We start from the raw sequence: 14689 nt of genomic DNA, 5'->3' as shown, positions 1-14689 counted from the left end.
TGGAAAAACAAAACAAAACAAAAAGATTATGTTAAACCAGGCAATTAATAAAATTTTTATTTAAATGTGTCAATATGAGCATGCGTGTCCATTTTTCATACTTGTGGTAGTAAAAGAATGAACCAGCTCAGACTTACCAGGGGGGGTGATGGTGGCCATTTTACAGGCGTCTGTAAAAACAAAATGGAAGAATCAATCAGCTCAGACTTACCAGGGATGATGGCGTCCATTTTACAGCCGTCTGTAAAAACAAAATGGAAGAATGAACCAGCTCAGACTTACCAGGGGTGATGGCGTCCATTTTACAGCCGTCTGTAAAAACAAAATGGAAGAATCAACTAGCTCAGACTTACCAGGGGGTGATGGCGTCCATGTTACAGCCGTCTGTAAAACAAAATGGAAGAATGAACCAGCTCAGACTTACCGTGGGGGTTATGGCGTCCATTTTACAGCTGTCTGTAAAAACAAAACAAACAAACAAAAAAAAGATTATGTTAAACCAGGCAATTAATAAAATTTATTTAAATGTGTCAATATGAGCGTGTCCATTTCCATACTTGTGGTAGTAAAAGACGGTACCAGTAGCAGTCATGTCTACGCCGACGGCTCTTTTAAAGAAAATATATTACAATCCCAGGGAAGTTGGGAGCTTTGGCGGAGTGAACCCTCTTTTCGAGAGGCTAGAAAGCATAGTAAAACTTTAAATAGAAGACAAGTAACAGCTTGGCTTTCAGACCAGGATGCTTACACTTTACACAAACCGGCTCGAATACATTTTAAAAGAAACAAGACCATTGTTTCAGATGTGGATGCGCAGTGGCAGGCAGATTTGGTGGATATGCACCGGTTCTCCAAACACAACGGCGGTTTTAAGTACATCTTAACAGTGATAGACATTCTATCCAAATATGCCTGGGCCTTAGGCCTAAAAGACAAGACGGGTGGTGAAGTATCCAAGGCCTTTAAAGCTATTTTCAGCGAAGGTCGCGTGCCTCAAAAATTACAAACCGATCGGGGGAAAGAATTTTTAAACAAACCTTTAAGTGGATTGTTAAAGCGGCATGGGGTTCACCATTTTGTTACTAATAATGAAGTCAAAGCAGGGGTTGTGGAGCGATTTAACAGAACTTTAAAAACTAGGATGTGGAGATATTTTACAGCCCATAACACCTTTCGCTACATTGACGTCTTACCTGACTTTATAAAGAGTTACAACCAGAGCTTTCACAGAACTATACGTACCAGACCCCTTGATGTTAACCCTTCAAATTCTCTGAAGGTATGGAAAACGGTTTACGGAGATGGTTTTAAAATAAACGGGTTGTTGCCCCTTTTAGAAAAGGTGACCACGTGAGACTATCTAAAACCAAAGGCGCTTTTGAAAAGGTTATGAACAGATGTTTACCGATGAGATATTCATAGTGGATGAAGCCTTAACCAGGAGCCAAAGACCTGTCTACCGATTAAAAGATTATGAGGGTGAGGTAGTGACTGGATCTTTTACCCTGAAGAATTACAAAAGTAAACCCCAAACGAGACAGGATTTACAGGATTGAAAAAATTCTAGCGGAGAAAGGAAAAGGGAGAAAAAAACAGCTACTGGTGAAATGGTTGGGTTGGCCTGATAAGTTTAACAGCTGGGTGGAAGCTTCTCAGCTCTGTGACATTTAGACACGAAACAGAAAAAAAATCCTCCTGCAAAAGACAGAGAAGAAAAAAATTAATAATGAGCGATGGCGGGTTTTACATCACTTTGCCCAGCAATGCCAGCTCTGCAGTTTTTCCCCAAAACACCATCTCGAACTTTACAATACGGCTAATTAAGCCCTTGGATCTCCTGGTGCCTGGGAGGTGGGGTTAGTGGAAATACAATACCCGCACAGCTGGAATACTATCAATGAAGACACCCCTTTGAAATCACCTTGGAGATACGATGTGGAATTTTATCCTACGACGAGGTTATTACTCGACCATACCTGAATTACTGGAGCATATGAACAGCGCCGTGGCTCGTCACCCCGACCACCTGAGGTGGTCATGAACTACGACCCTGTGGGCAGAAAAGTGAGACTTAAATCTACCAATGTTATGTACGGGTTTTCTACTGGCGGGGAGCTAGCTAACATTCTGGGTTTGGGCCCCAAACGCAACGTCCAAAAATTTTCCTTCTCGGCAGACATCACAGGGGGTTTTAACTCCTTGTATCTGTACACGGATATCGTAGAGTACCAGTTTGTGGGGGACTTTTCTGTTCCCCTGTTACGCTGGCCCTGTCCGAGGAAGGAACAATGAGTTTGTTACCATCACCTACGATAAACCTCATTACGTCCCTGTCAGTAAACACCACATCGACACCATTACCATTGAAATAAAGACAGATCAGAACAGAGGCGTTTCATTTCGCTTTGGCAAGGTGATCGTCAAGCTGCATTTGCGATCATGGAGAGAGCGAGGTTTCTAAAAAGAAAAAGCAAAACACTATTATGGCGATCGTAAAAAATTATGGTGACCCCACCATCTACAGGAACTATTACAAAGCCCAGGCTGGATATGCCCTTCCTGGATATCATGGGGCCCCCGTGATGTACGGGGCTGGTGTGGGTGGAATATTTCGTAGCCTCTTTCGAAAAGCTGTACCGCTTTTGAGGAGAGGGCTAGAGATTATTAAACCCCACGTAAAAACTGCCGCTCAAAACATAGCTAAAGACGTGGTAGGTCATGTCTCCCGGGCTGTTCTGGAGAAGGTGGGGAATACAGCTTCACAGGAAGGAGCGGGGCTGATGTACATTAAAAGGAGGAAGAGAAAGAGAAATACGTCATACCCGCGACGCACAGGTCCCCCAAAACCCTTTAAAAGAAGGGCTTTGACACGCAGGGCCAGCCATAAACGAAAGTCCAAGAGGAAGCCTGGGCAAAAGAGGAGACGCGCGCTGCCTGCTAAAAGAGACATATTTTAATCGATATGGCTTTTGTTCACTGCGGGTCTGAAGAGTGCGCCAAATCTGAACTAGACTTGTTTCAAATAGCCCCTACGCAGACCAGCATCGAAAAAAGCATTTACATTGAGGTGCCACCTCTATCGGCCGTTACGGAGTCTGCCCCCATTGACTTTTTTATAGCAGGGAATGGCATAGATTATATGGATTTAAACAACACGCTGCTTTACCTGTGTTGCAAGATTGTAAAAGGAGACGGAACCGAACTTGCCGCGGACGCCGAAGTGGGCCTGGTGAATTACCCTGTGGCCTCTATTTTCAGCCAGTTGGATGTTACTCTGGGAGACCGCCTTGTAAGCCAAAGCAACAATTGTTATCCTTACAGGGCCTTTATAGAATCAGTGCTCAATTACAGCGATGACACCTCGCCACGCAATTTTCTGCCGGTCTGTTTTACAAAGACACTGCTGGACAACATGAAAAAACAGAGTTGGATGGAAGGAATCTAGGGTTTGTGAGGCGTGCAAAGCTGACGGCTGAAAGCAGAACGGTAGAGCTGCTGGGCCATCTACACAGTGACCTGTTTTTTCAAGAAAAACTTTTGTTAAACGGAGTGGATGTGAAAATTAAACTGACGCGCAGTAAAGACGCTTTCTGTTTAATGGGCAGCGCTGAAGGCTTTAAACTGCGCATTGTATCAGCGCCCCTTTTGTGAAGAAAGTACGGGTGGCCCCGGTGTCCGTCTGGGGCACGCGGAGGCCCTGCTTGCCTCTAATGCTAAATACCCCGTGGACCGTGTGGGAATGAAAGTGTTTAGCATCCCTGCGGGCAGCAGGGTCAGTAACCAGGAGAACCTGTTTTTGGGACAGTTACCCAAAATGCTCGTCCTAGGATTTGTGGATAACGATGCCTTTAGCGGAAGTTACACTAAAAATCCCTTTCATTTTAAACATTACGATATAAATTTTGTGGCCTTGTATGTGGATGGTGAACAGGTACCGACCAAGCCTCTGCAACCGGACTTCGAGGCAGGACGCTGCGTGAGAGAATACATGAATCTGGTACAGACAGCTGGTAAACACATGAAAGATCGTTCTTTGTTAATTGACCGGGAGGAGTTTGCACAGGGTTACACCTTGTTTGCCTTTGACCTGTCTCCCGACCAGGAATGTGCAGATCATTATTCCCTAATTAAAACTGGGAACCTGAGAGCAGAAATACGTTTTGGAAAGGCTTTGACAGTCACCGTTAATATGATCGTGTATGGGGTTTTTGACAATGTCATAGAGATAAATCAGAGAAGAAACGTTCTGTTTGACTACATGTGAACATGGACACCGTGCAGCTCTCACGTGTCTTATCAACGGATCCTTACACGAAAAAGAATTTCTTAGATGTGTTCCCTTGTGATTGGCTCCCTGGAGGCAAGCTGTCTCAGAGACCCCTAGGTTTGGTGGTGAACACGCATCCGCACAACCAACCGGGTGAACATTGGCTCGCCCTGTATCTGGCGGAGCGTAACCGTGGAGAGTTTTTTGACTCATATGGGCAACCCCCGAACAGCGTGTTGTTTCCTAAAAGCATTATGAAATTTTTAAACAAAAATGCCACAGACCTGGTGTTTCACAATAGACAATTACAAGACCCCCGCTCCGTCGCCTGTGGCTATCACTGCGTGTTTTTCTTACATCATCGTAGCAAGGGTTTATCTTTTGAACGGCTTTTAAAATTGTATTCTAATGACTTAGTGCAAAATGACCGGATGGTAATGAATTTTGTAAAGAGTAAATTTAAATTCTTGGGCATGCCTAGCCTTGCTCAAAACATGTTTCAACAAGCCCAGACGTGTGTATCTTGTAATGATTTTTATAGCCGTGTTACCCAATAAAACACCCCAAGTGTGGGGTTTAAAGAAATTGATGTTTGGTGGGGTTTTTTTTTGTTTTTTTAAATGACCAATTGAGAAAAATTACACAGATTTTTTTTTAAAAAGTATAGAAATGTTTTATTTAAAGCAAAACATTACAAATTTTAAAAATTTTAGAATGTGAAAAAAACATTACACACTGAGCCACTGGGCTCTTTTAGCCAATTTTTTTTTTTTTTTATAGGGCAAAAAAGGGGTCACGGATTCTTGATCCGCCCCGGTGTCAGCGGTCGAGGCCTTGAGGCGTTCCAAAAGGTCTCTGTTGGCCGCATTGCCCATGACGGAAGAGGGTACGTTCAGTTCCGCCATGGCATTCATAAACACATCCCATCCTTTAGGTACACGTTTGCTAGGTACAGAGCGCGTTTGGGTGACGGCCCTGACTAAGTCAAGCATGTTAGAACCATTAACCACAGAGCCTTTGTACACAAAAGACCCTTTATCGTCCCATGAAGAGAGATTTTTATCCTGGCCCAGTTTATTTAGCAATACTATTGCATTTTTTTTAAAACGCTTATTCACGTTATCCAGCACCTCCTGAGCAACAGAGTCTGAGTTCTTTGGTGTTTCTGGGGGTTTGGCAGTTACGCTTTGTTCCTGTTCCGGTAGAAACAGACTTATTTTCCCTTTATCCGCATCGCTGTGCTTCACGCACGTTAGGTACCTTTGAAGCACGGCGCTGTAAAGTTTAGCCTTTTCAGATTCGCCAGGTCAGTTCTTTGAAGAACAGACTTCATTTCAGCGTCCAGTAAGAGATTCGCTGTTGTTATGATATTTTCCTCTGCCGGAGGGGGAGCCCTTAATTGCTCCAACTGGTGGCTGGGCACCAGGTACATTTTTCTGCATACTCCATTATCGATTAGTTAAAAGCCCTGTTATCAGAGGGATAGCAAAACTTAACAGAGGCCCGATAAACCCCAGACTGCTTTACCAGAAGCTTTTTCTTTTAAGCGAAACGCTCTTATTACACAAAGTTTTTATAAGCGCATGCTTTCTTTTTAACACACGCACTTGATTCTGTGTCAATGGTACGTTTCCTTTTAAGGTATTGAGCGCTATTTCTGAAATGGCCGCTACTAGATCGTCAGAGGCCGAACACAGTATAGCCCTCCTTTGCTGCGGGGACGATTTGCTAAGTAATTTTAAAAGGCCCAGGTTTCTCTTCACGCAGCTAGACATGTTTTCAGTCAGCAGCCCCAGCTGTTAAAAAGGGGCCTGCCGATAAGTCATCTCTTTTATACCCAGCTGCTGTTTTTTTAAAGTATAAACCACCGCCAGTCTGGAGGGAAAAGACCGGTTCTTAGTCTATAAGCTTCTGGTGTGGAAGCATTTAAATCCACCACCAGGTAGCCATAAGGTCTTTTGGTAGCATCCTCAAAAGCTTCTAGAAAGAATTGAGCTTTGCCGAGGTACATTTGCCGAGCGTGGTGATTTGTAATTTGTCCCTGGGTTTTGAACAGAACCATGTACTTTGTGTTTAGGTTAATCGTGCGACTCTTTTTTCCCTGACAAAATACGTTCTGAACTATATACATAATGCTCAGGTTTCTGTGATGCACGTACTTGGTAAAAGCTTTTTCAATTTCATCGCTTTCACAAGCAGAGTTCATCAGATCGTCTATGATAATCATATTTACTTTATTAGTAGGAAACAAACCGTCATCATCCAAAGCATCAGGCAACCCCTCCACAAAATTGATAAAGGGATATTTACAGAGCAGTTCTTTATACAGAGGTTGCCAACAACTGTAACACCACACGATATTCTCAGGCATAACAGACAGTGTTTGTTTGGCATTATCCAACACGTTTTTTATAAAGTAACTTTTTCCGCAGTTGCTAGGCCCCGCTAGAATTGCAGAAAAGGGGTGTTTCCACCTCGTATCCATTTTTTTTTTTCAAAAGCCGTAGGGCAGGGTTGTAAAATCTTTTCCTAGTACCCTCTTGTTATAAACCACTTTTTGAGTTTTTTTAAGGGTTTTTGTTTCTATTTGCCACTGTTTTTTGTTTCTTACAATAGAGGGCTGCTGCACCTCTATTTTTTTCGAGGTGTTTTCTTGCAGACCCGTGCAGTAGTCCAGAACTAGATCTTTCAAACTGCCAAAGTTGATCTTTTCACAATTTGCTACGTTTAGGGTAATACCTTTGACTTTCATACAGGCCTTTCCTCCAGACAGCTTATACCCGTATGTTTTTGGGCCTGCCGACACAAACTCGGTGATGTGTTGATCTGGTGGAATCTCGCTTGTGAGGTCCCCTAAATAATCCCCCAGAGGGGGATTCCAGGCACCCTCCCTTTTCACAAAAATCACCGAGTCTGTGTCGTGGTACAGGCACCGCTCTTGCAAACCGTCTAGGAGGCTGTATAATTCTAAGCGGGCATAAGCGGTGGTAAAACAGGCTATGAAAACATTGGTATTGCCAGAGACCGTGTACCGTTCTTTTGCATGCTTCCAAGACACGCACGCTGTTTCATCATCGATAAACTCGCAGGATGAAACCTCGTAATTGGGGGAAAATAGGTACTGCCAGAGTTCATCAGGGTCTCTCACGATGCTGGTGTTGGGTAGGTTGGTTCTTTGGCCGAATTTACCCCACAGAGAATTTAAAAACAGTTTAGCGATTTGGCGTTTAGCAGGGTTTGATCTGATTTCGTGTTGGCGTAAATGCACGCCTTCTTTCTGGTAGAAATCGCTGATGTACTTATTTTGTTTTTCCTCATTTGTGCACCAGCTGGGATACCCCGAAGCCTCTTGTTTCTGGCGGAGGTGTAATTTTATGTACTCTGAAAAGAGTTTATCAGATTTTTTATTAAAATGCCAGATTTCGTAGATTTTAGCCACCACGCACTTCTTTGCTATAGCCGCTCAATTCCACCGTGCACCAAGTCCCCAGGATGGCCCGCTCCTCGTCAGTATGGGTGCATGTCTCCCGTTGCTCGGTTTCAGCACAGGTTTGGCATAGCGGGAACATAAGCTTGCCACCCACTCTGACAGGTAACAATGGGAAAAAGAGGCCTCGTGGGGGGTAAACTTTAACTTTTGCGATTCCAAAATAATTTGCCAGGGGTCCAAATTTGTCATAAACTATATCGGGGTGTCCGATAGGGTATTCTTTGGTTTTGTTTACAAAAGGGTACAGGCTGGTAAAATCATAATAGTGAATTTCTTCTCCGGGGTTAGGCTTGTAATACAGACTGATAGCGTTTGTCCTCCCCCCAAAAAGAGCATCCCTAGGCACAAGAGGCTGTGGTAACTGGGCTCGGTTTAAAAAGTCTGCCAACTCCCTGTCTGTTTCTTTCATTACCTCCCACTCATGCTCCCAAAGAGTCCTCACTACAAAACCCTGTTGTTTTAGAAAGTCAGCCTTGAGCTGCGTCTTGTAATAAAGAAACCCAAAAGATGTCCCTGTCATAGGATTTTGTGTTTTTTCACAATAACAGGTGACACAGCCGTGGAAAAAACATCCATTAAACTCAAAGGCTGTGCGTACCCCATCAACATCGGCATAACCGTCTAAAAAGTAGGGGCCTACCTGTAGTTCCCCACCCTGTAAAGCATGCCGTATCTGTATATTTTCTTTGTGAGAGGTATACAACAGCCACTGAATAGATGGGGTTGAATATCTCTTTTTCTGCCTGTGATAGTTGTCTGGAGGGAGAAGAGCTACCGTCTTAGGCTCCAAAACATAAACCTGTACATAGCCATGCAAACGGATGCCAGTGTTATGTACTGGAATGGATCTATGCACAGTTTTATCTCGGTGAATTTACCAGGTTCTCTCTCTACTACATTTCCCTTCTCCGTCATTTTCATAATCTCTCCTCTGTATAGGATACAAGCCTGTCTCAAAATTTTGACATCCTGCTGACAGTAATACGCGAGCTCTTTCTGCAAGTCAAACACCTCAGAACTGTGGTCCTGATACCAGTCGAGAAACTCTGCTTTTTCTCCGGGCATCATGCTTTCTACACCATAGTGTGCCACACCGGGCATAGGCCCCACATAATTTTGATTTTCTAAAGTGTTAAAAAAATGGGGAAAATACCCTTTGCACCCTTCAAACCCCATTGCCTGCGGTAGCTTGCTAAGCTTCATGGGCAAGAAGTTTAAAGAGTCTATAAAACGAATCCCCAGGGCCTTCACTTCCACGCACATTAGTTTACTACCCTGAGTAATCAGTTCTATGCACATCTTTTCCTTCAGTAACTGCCTAACGATGAAATACGCATCATAACCTTTGGAATTGTGCGCTAGGAACGTGTAGTCCCGAAACTCTTTGCCGATAAAGGTCTTAACAAAGACAGACAGACACTCATCGCCCTTAAATTCCCAGGATTTTTCGGGCTTTAAGGACGTAGCAAAAATGTAATTGGGAGTGTGCACCCCAGTCTCCTGCATGCATTCGAAATCATAAAAGATATACTTTTCTGAGGATTCAGGCTTTCTAAGGCTATCCATAAAGCAAAAGTGACTGTCTACATCACCAACGATCGAACCCTGACACTGCTTACATCGTCTCCCTTTACACTTATGCCGCTTGTTCACGTAAGACTGACACTTATCACATAAAGTTTTAGACAGGCATTCAACTTGGTTTTTTGACGCACAGTCGACATGTCTGTCTAAACACTCTTTGGATCGACAATACAGTCTACAGCTAGGACACCGCAGCTGCACGCCCACGCTGTCTGAGCACGTTACACTCAAGCAGAGGCGGCAACGATACCTGCAAGAGTGGTCGTGACTGTACACCGTATGGCAAAACTCACAATAATTTTTCGCTCCGAACAACTTTTTCACATCCAGAACTCCATAGTAATGCTCATCGTGCAACAGGATGAAATAAGTCTTGGGGTACGCTAGGCCTCCTGTTTTGAAAAAGCCCCAGCCACCTTTTTCCGTATACAGCACCACCTGTATGTTCACTCCTAAATGCTGTTCAAACTTTGCTACGTCACTCAACAGAACCTTTTTTTGATCTGACCACCCCACTTGCTCATGCAACTTTCTCGCCTCCGCTAACAATTTCGCGTCCATAGGTTTACGATCGGACATGACGGCCAAAAGGCCACCCGCAAAACACAGATTGGTACCGGCGTAAGTCAGGTCTACCAAACACTGTCTTTTTTTATGAATAATTTGACTACTCAGAATAGAATTTAAAACTCTACGAGCACCCCCACCCCTGTTTTTTACAACTGTCACAACAAGGCGCAATGTCCCATCGAGATGCAACTCTCTATTGCTCTGTAGCAGCTTTGAGGTGTGATTTAAGAAATCCTCAGCAGATAGCTCATCCCTAGTTCTTCTGACTGAAAACAAAGCGTTAGCTAAATTACGGCTCTCTAAACGTAACTGAACGTAATCATCAGGGCCTACCCTACCATTAATGTCATCGAGGACCGACTGTATTCCCCGGTGTATGGCTTCAACAACCTGCTGAGCTGAATTTATTTGCTCAAGGTTGACAAAACGAAATTCCTCACAATATACCGACCCCCCGAATCTAAGTAATTCACGTTGCCAACTTCTCACTCTTTCCATATACACCTCTGCATTTTCGGGGTTACTTGGGGGTTCCTCTACAGGATCGTTAGCGACATCTTCTACATCAGATGCTATTTGAGGGTCATTGGGAGAGGAACGGGGCCCATCTAGAGAGCCCTCTGGGGAATTTACTAAACCAGAGTCTGATTCCATCTCCCCATTTTCAGAGAAGCCAGTCTGAGAGCCTCCAGTAGGAGGCATCTCTTTTTGTTTTTTTTTCCTCATGAACTCTTTAGCCCTTTTTAAAAGTTTTACAACCACCCTGGCCTGGAACTTTTTGGCAGCCATCTGTTTATCCCCCAAGCGCTGTCCCCCCTTTTGTTTACACATGAGCTGGTGTGAACCCTGGAGGGTGCCCCTTTTACCCAGGCCCCTTTCCACGACTAGTCATGCCTGCTTAGAGACACCCTTTCCAACCCTCCTGTCTTTCAGCATTGCTCTGAACAAAGAATCATATTTTTCCCAAGTCTTTCTAGAAGGCCGTTCTTTTAGACTCCCCAAGGATACAGCATCCATCACTTTTCTGATGGAAGCATCAAACTCTTCCCAAACACTAGAACTCGGGGGAGCTGCGGCGAGCTTATGGTTTTGGGAGAATGTTTTGTCAGTGCTCGGTGTTTTATTCACAACCCCTAGAGCGCATGCTCCGGGTTTGTGAACGTGGGCATTTTCACTCACAGTTTTCTCAGGGCTTGGTGTGGCTGTGGCCGCTGAGGAACTGGAATCGTGTTTGTGTGGTTGCAGCACCTCGGCATTGCAGAAGCTTCTAGTCCATGGTTTTTTATATGGAGCCCATACACTACATGCTCCAGGTCTGCGCACCTTCAGAACCCCTAGAGTGCGTGCTCTGGGGTTGTGAACGTGGGCATTTTCGCTCACAGTTTCCTCAGGGCTTGGTGTGGCGGTGACCGCTGAGGAACTGGAGTTGTGTTTGTGTGGTGGTTTTTTACCAGAGTCTTTTGTTTTGTCCTTGGGTTTCACGTATATGAGATCTGGGCTGTTTTGCGTTGTTAAAGGTCTCAAAGCAGATTCCTGGTTCTTTAGTGGTTCTGGAGGAGGTGTCCTTGTCCTTGTAGCGCTGACAACAGCATTTTCAGAAAGGTTGCCCCTGCCTATGAGGGAGAAAAAAACCGTAACATTTTACAAAAAACTGAACTTTACCATCTACTCTCTCACCCATACCTATGTATTTACTTAAAATACAAAAGCTCATAGAACAACTAAACCAATAAGCAAAGTATATTTACAGGGCTTCATGCATCCTTCAGTCACTGATGCTGGTGAATTTTCCTTTTCAGCCGTCTCCTTCCTTTTTCTTTTGAGTTTGTTTTCCCTCTGGTCTAAGGATTTCTCATGTTTTGACTGTACTGTGAGCACACACATAAAACCATCTTGTAAAACTTAAAAATTATATATTTCATTCAGTAGGGTGTTTTTCTATTTTAAAAAAATCATAGCTTTACCACAAAATAATCCATTTTTGGCCCTACAACAAACAATTTTTAAAAACATCTTATTTTGCAAAATAAAAACCAAAACTGCTTTTTTAAAAAAAATCCATTATGCACAGTAAAAAACCAAATACTTTTTTAAAAAACCTATGCCCCAGCTTTATAACACACACACACACACACACACACCCCCCAAATCATGCTTGCAGCCACACACACTTTTTCAAAAAGCCACATGTTACTTTTCAAACAAACAAGAAAAAAAAAAACCATGCATTTAAAAACCCATGTGTTTGGGCCTTCCCCCTCCTCAAACCCCACATTATGTACAGTAAAAACCAAATACTTTTTAAAAAACCTATGCCCCAGCTTTATAACACACCAAATCATGCTTGCAGCCACACACACTTTTTTCAAAAAGCCACATGTTACTTTTCAAACAAACAAGAAAAAAAAACCATGCATTTAAAAACCCATGTGTGTTTGGGCCTTCCCCCTCCTCAAACCCCACATTATGTACAGTAAAAACCAAATACTTTTAAAAAAACCTATGCCCCAGCTTTATAACACACCAAATCATGCTTGCAGCCACACACACTTTTTTCAAAAAGCCACATGTTACTTTTCAAACAAACAAGAAAAAAAAACAAACCATGCATTTAAAAACCCATGTGTGTTTGGGCCTTCCCCATAAACCCCCCACATTATGTACAGTAAAAAACCAAATACTTTTTAAAAAACCTATGCCCCAGCTTTATAACACACACACACACACACCAAATCATGCTTGCAGCCACACACACTTTTTTCAAAAAGCCACATGTTACTTTTCAAACGAACAAGAAAAAAAAAAACCATGCATTTAAAAACCCATGTGTGTTTGGGCCTTCCCCATAAACCCCCCACATTATGTACAGTAAAAAACCAAATACTTTTTAAAAAACCTATGCCCCAGCTTTATAACACACCAAATCATGCTTGCAGCCACACACACTTTTTCAAAAAGCCACATGTTACTTTTCAAACAAACAAGAAAAAAAACCATGCATTTAAAAACCCATGTGTGTTTGGGCCTTCCCCCTCCTCAAACCCCACATTATGTACAGTAAAAACCAAATACTTTTTAAAAAACCTATGCCCCAGCTTTATAACACACCAAATCATGCTTGCAGCCACACACACTTTTTCAAAAAGCCACATGTTACTTTTCAAACAAACAAGAAAAAAAAAAACCATGCATTTAAAAACCCATGTGTGTTTGGGCCTTCCCCCTCCTCAAACCCCACATTATGTACAGTAAAAACCAAATACTTTTAAAAAAACCTATGCCCCAGCTTTATAACACACCAAATCATGCTTGCAGCCACACACACTTTTTTCAAAAAGCCACATGTTACTTTTCAAACAAACAAGAAAAAAAACAAACCATGCATTTAAAAACCCATGTGTGTTTGGGCCTTCCCCATAAACCCCCCACATTATGTACAGTAAAAAACCAAATACTTTTTAAAAAACCTATGCCCCAGCTTTATAACACACACACACACACCAAATCATGCTTGCAGCCACACACACTTTTTTCAAAAAGCCACATGTTACTTTTCAAACAAACAAGAAAAAAAAAAAAACCATGCATTTAAAAACCCATGTGTGTTTGGGCCTTCCCCATAAACCCCCCACATTATGTACAGTAAAAAAACCAAATACTTTTTAAAAAACCTATGCCCCAGCTTTATAACACACACACACACCAAATCATGCTTGCAGCCACACACACTTTTTTCAAAAAGCCACATGTTACTTTTCAAACAAACAAGAAAAAAGCCCCAAACCATGCATTTAAAAGGCAGTTGCAAAAAAAGTTACCTTTTACTATGGGATAAAGTGTTGCAGGGACATGGTTGTTCTGTTCCCCCCCATGTGTGCCTTCAGGTTATAGAGCAAGCAGAAACATGTTAGTATTACCACCAAATCCCTATACAACCTGGGTAATACTTTTCTTTTTTTTAACAGTATTAAGCACAACTATAGTTAAAATGGTTTTTACCTTGGCCTGGTTCCATGCTAAACAGATCCACCCCTGAAATACATACAGGCACCATTATTTACTAAGACAGCCTGGGCAAAAAGTGGCTTTATAGTTTCAGAGTTAAAGGCACAAGGTCTTACCTCTTTTTGAGTCCAGCAGCTCTCCAAGAAGGTTTTCTGTTAAAAAGGACAAACTCCAGCACAGCTAAGATTTTTATAGCCTCTCATGCCCATTGTTTTTCAAATAGTTGCTAAAAGGTTAATTTAATCACCACAGGTAAACTGCAACACACCCTTTTGTGAGCTGGGTTGTGGGGGTGAGGGTTGTGTATGCTTAAATCCATTCATTTCAACAAAGCCTGGATAGCTCAGTGGTTTGAGTAATGGTTTGGTAAACCCAGGGTTGTAAGTTCAATCCTTGATCTGGGGTAAAAATGAATATTTGGTCCTGCTAGTAAAAAGGCAGGTCTTATGAGATAAGTATATCTCCATATTAACTGTATTATACTCAAACATGTCTGAACTAGTCCTGGCTCTATTTTTTTTTTTATTGTAAGCACATTTTTTTTTTTAAGGATATTCCCCCCCCCCCCTCCCACAACATACATTTCACACACAAGCACAAAAACACAAAAGCTAATTCTCACAAACTATTTTATTTTAAAAAGACATACAACTCCTTCAAAACAAACCAAGATGCTTCATTAAAACTTAAGGGCAAAAGGCCTTCTAACAAAACACAATAATCACAACCCCCTTTTTTTTTAAATTTACAGCTACCAAGTTTTATATCGCATG

General features: G+C 42.5%; 1 protein-coding gene across 3 annotated transcripts; it reads right to left on the bottom strand.

Moving 5' to 3' along the window:
* Positions 1-396: 396 nt before the first annotated feature.
* On the bottom strand, positions 397-14168 carry LOC120375443. Of its 3 annotated transcripts, none has more exons than XM_039496079.1 (5): positions 13911-14168; positions 13730-13789; positions 11660-11779; positions 11091-11524; positions 397-456 (listed from the first exon to the last, which is right to left on the bottom strand). In XM_039496079.1, exons 1-5 carry the CDS (start codon positions 13963-13965, stop codon positions 433-435), a joined length of 693 nt encoding a protein of 230 aa, XP_039352013.1. In that variant the 5' UTR covers positions 13966-14168; the 3' UTR covers positions 397-432. The 3 variants fall into 3 exon arrangements, with proteins under 3 accessions (XP_039352013.1, XP_039352012.1, XP_039352011.1); XM_039496078.1 differs by lacking the exon at positions 397-456 and having other exon boundaries at positions 9956-11524; positions 13911-13943; positions 14033-14168; XM_039496077.1 differs by lacking the exon at positions 397-456 and having other exon boundaries at positions 9956-11524.
* Between the last annotated feature and the right edge of the window lie 521 nt (positions 14169-14689).

This window comes from Mauremys reevesii, linkage group 12 (genome assembly GCF_016161935.1).
Source record: "Mauremys reevesii isolate NIE-2019 linkage group 12, ASM1616193v1, whole genome shotgun sequence".
Lineage (NCBI taxonomy): Eukaryota > Metazoa > Chordata > Testudines > Geoemydidae > Mauremys > Mauremys reevesii.
The sequence above is the reverse complement of the archived record's forward strand: the minus strand, read 5'-3'. Positions and strand labels throughout refer to the sequence as shown.

Coding starts and splice junctions, on each gene's coding strand:
- LOC120375443 (XM_039496077.1), bottom strand. CDS start 13,965: ATGGTGCCTGTATGTATTTCAGGGGTGGATCTGTTTAGCATGGAACCA. Junction 11,780..13,729: donor ACTTTATCCCATAGTAAAAG/GTAACTTTTTTT, acceptor GTGTGCTCACAG/TACAGTCAAAACATGAGAAA. Junction 11,525..11,659: donor TGAAGGATGCATGAAGCCCT/GTAAATATACTT, acceptor TCTCCCTCATAG/GCAGGGGCAACCTTTCTGAA.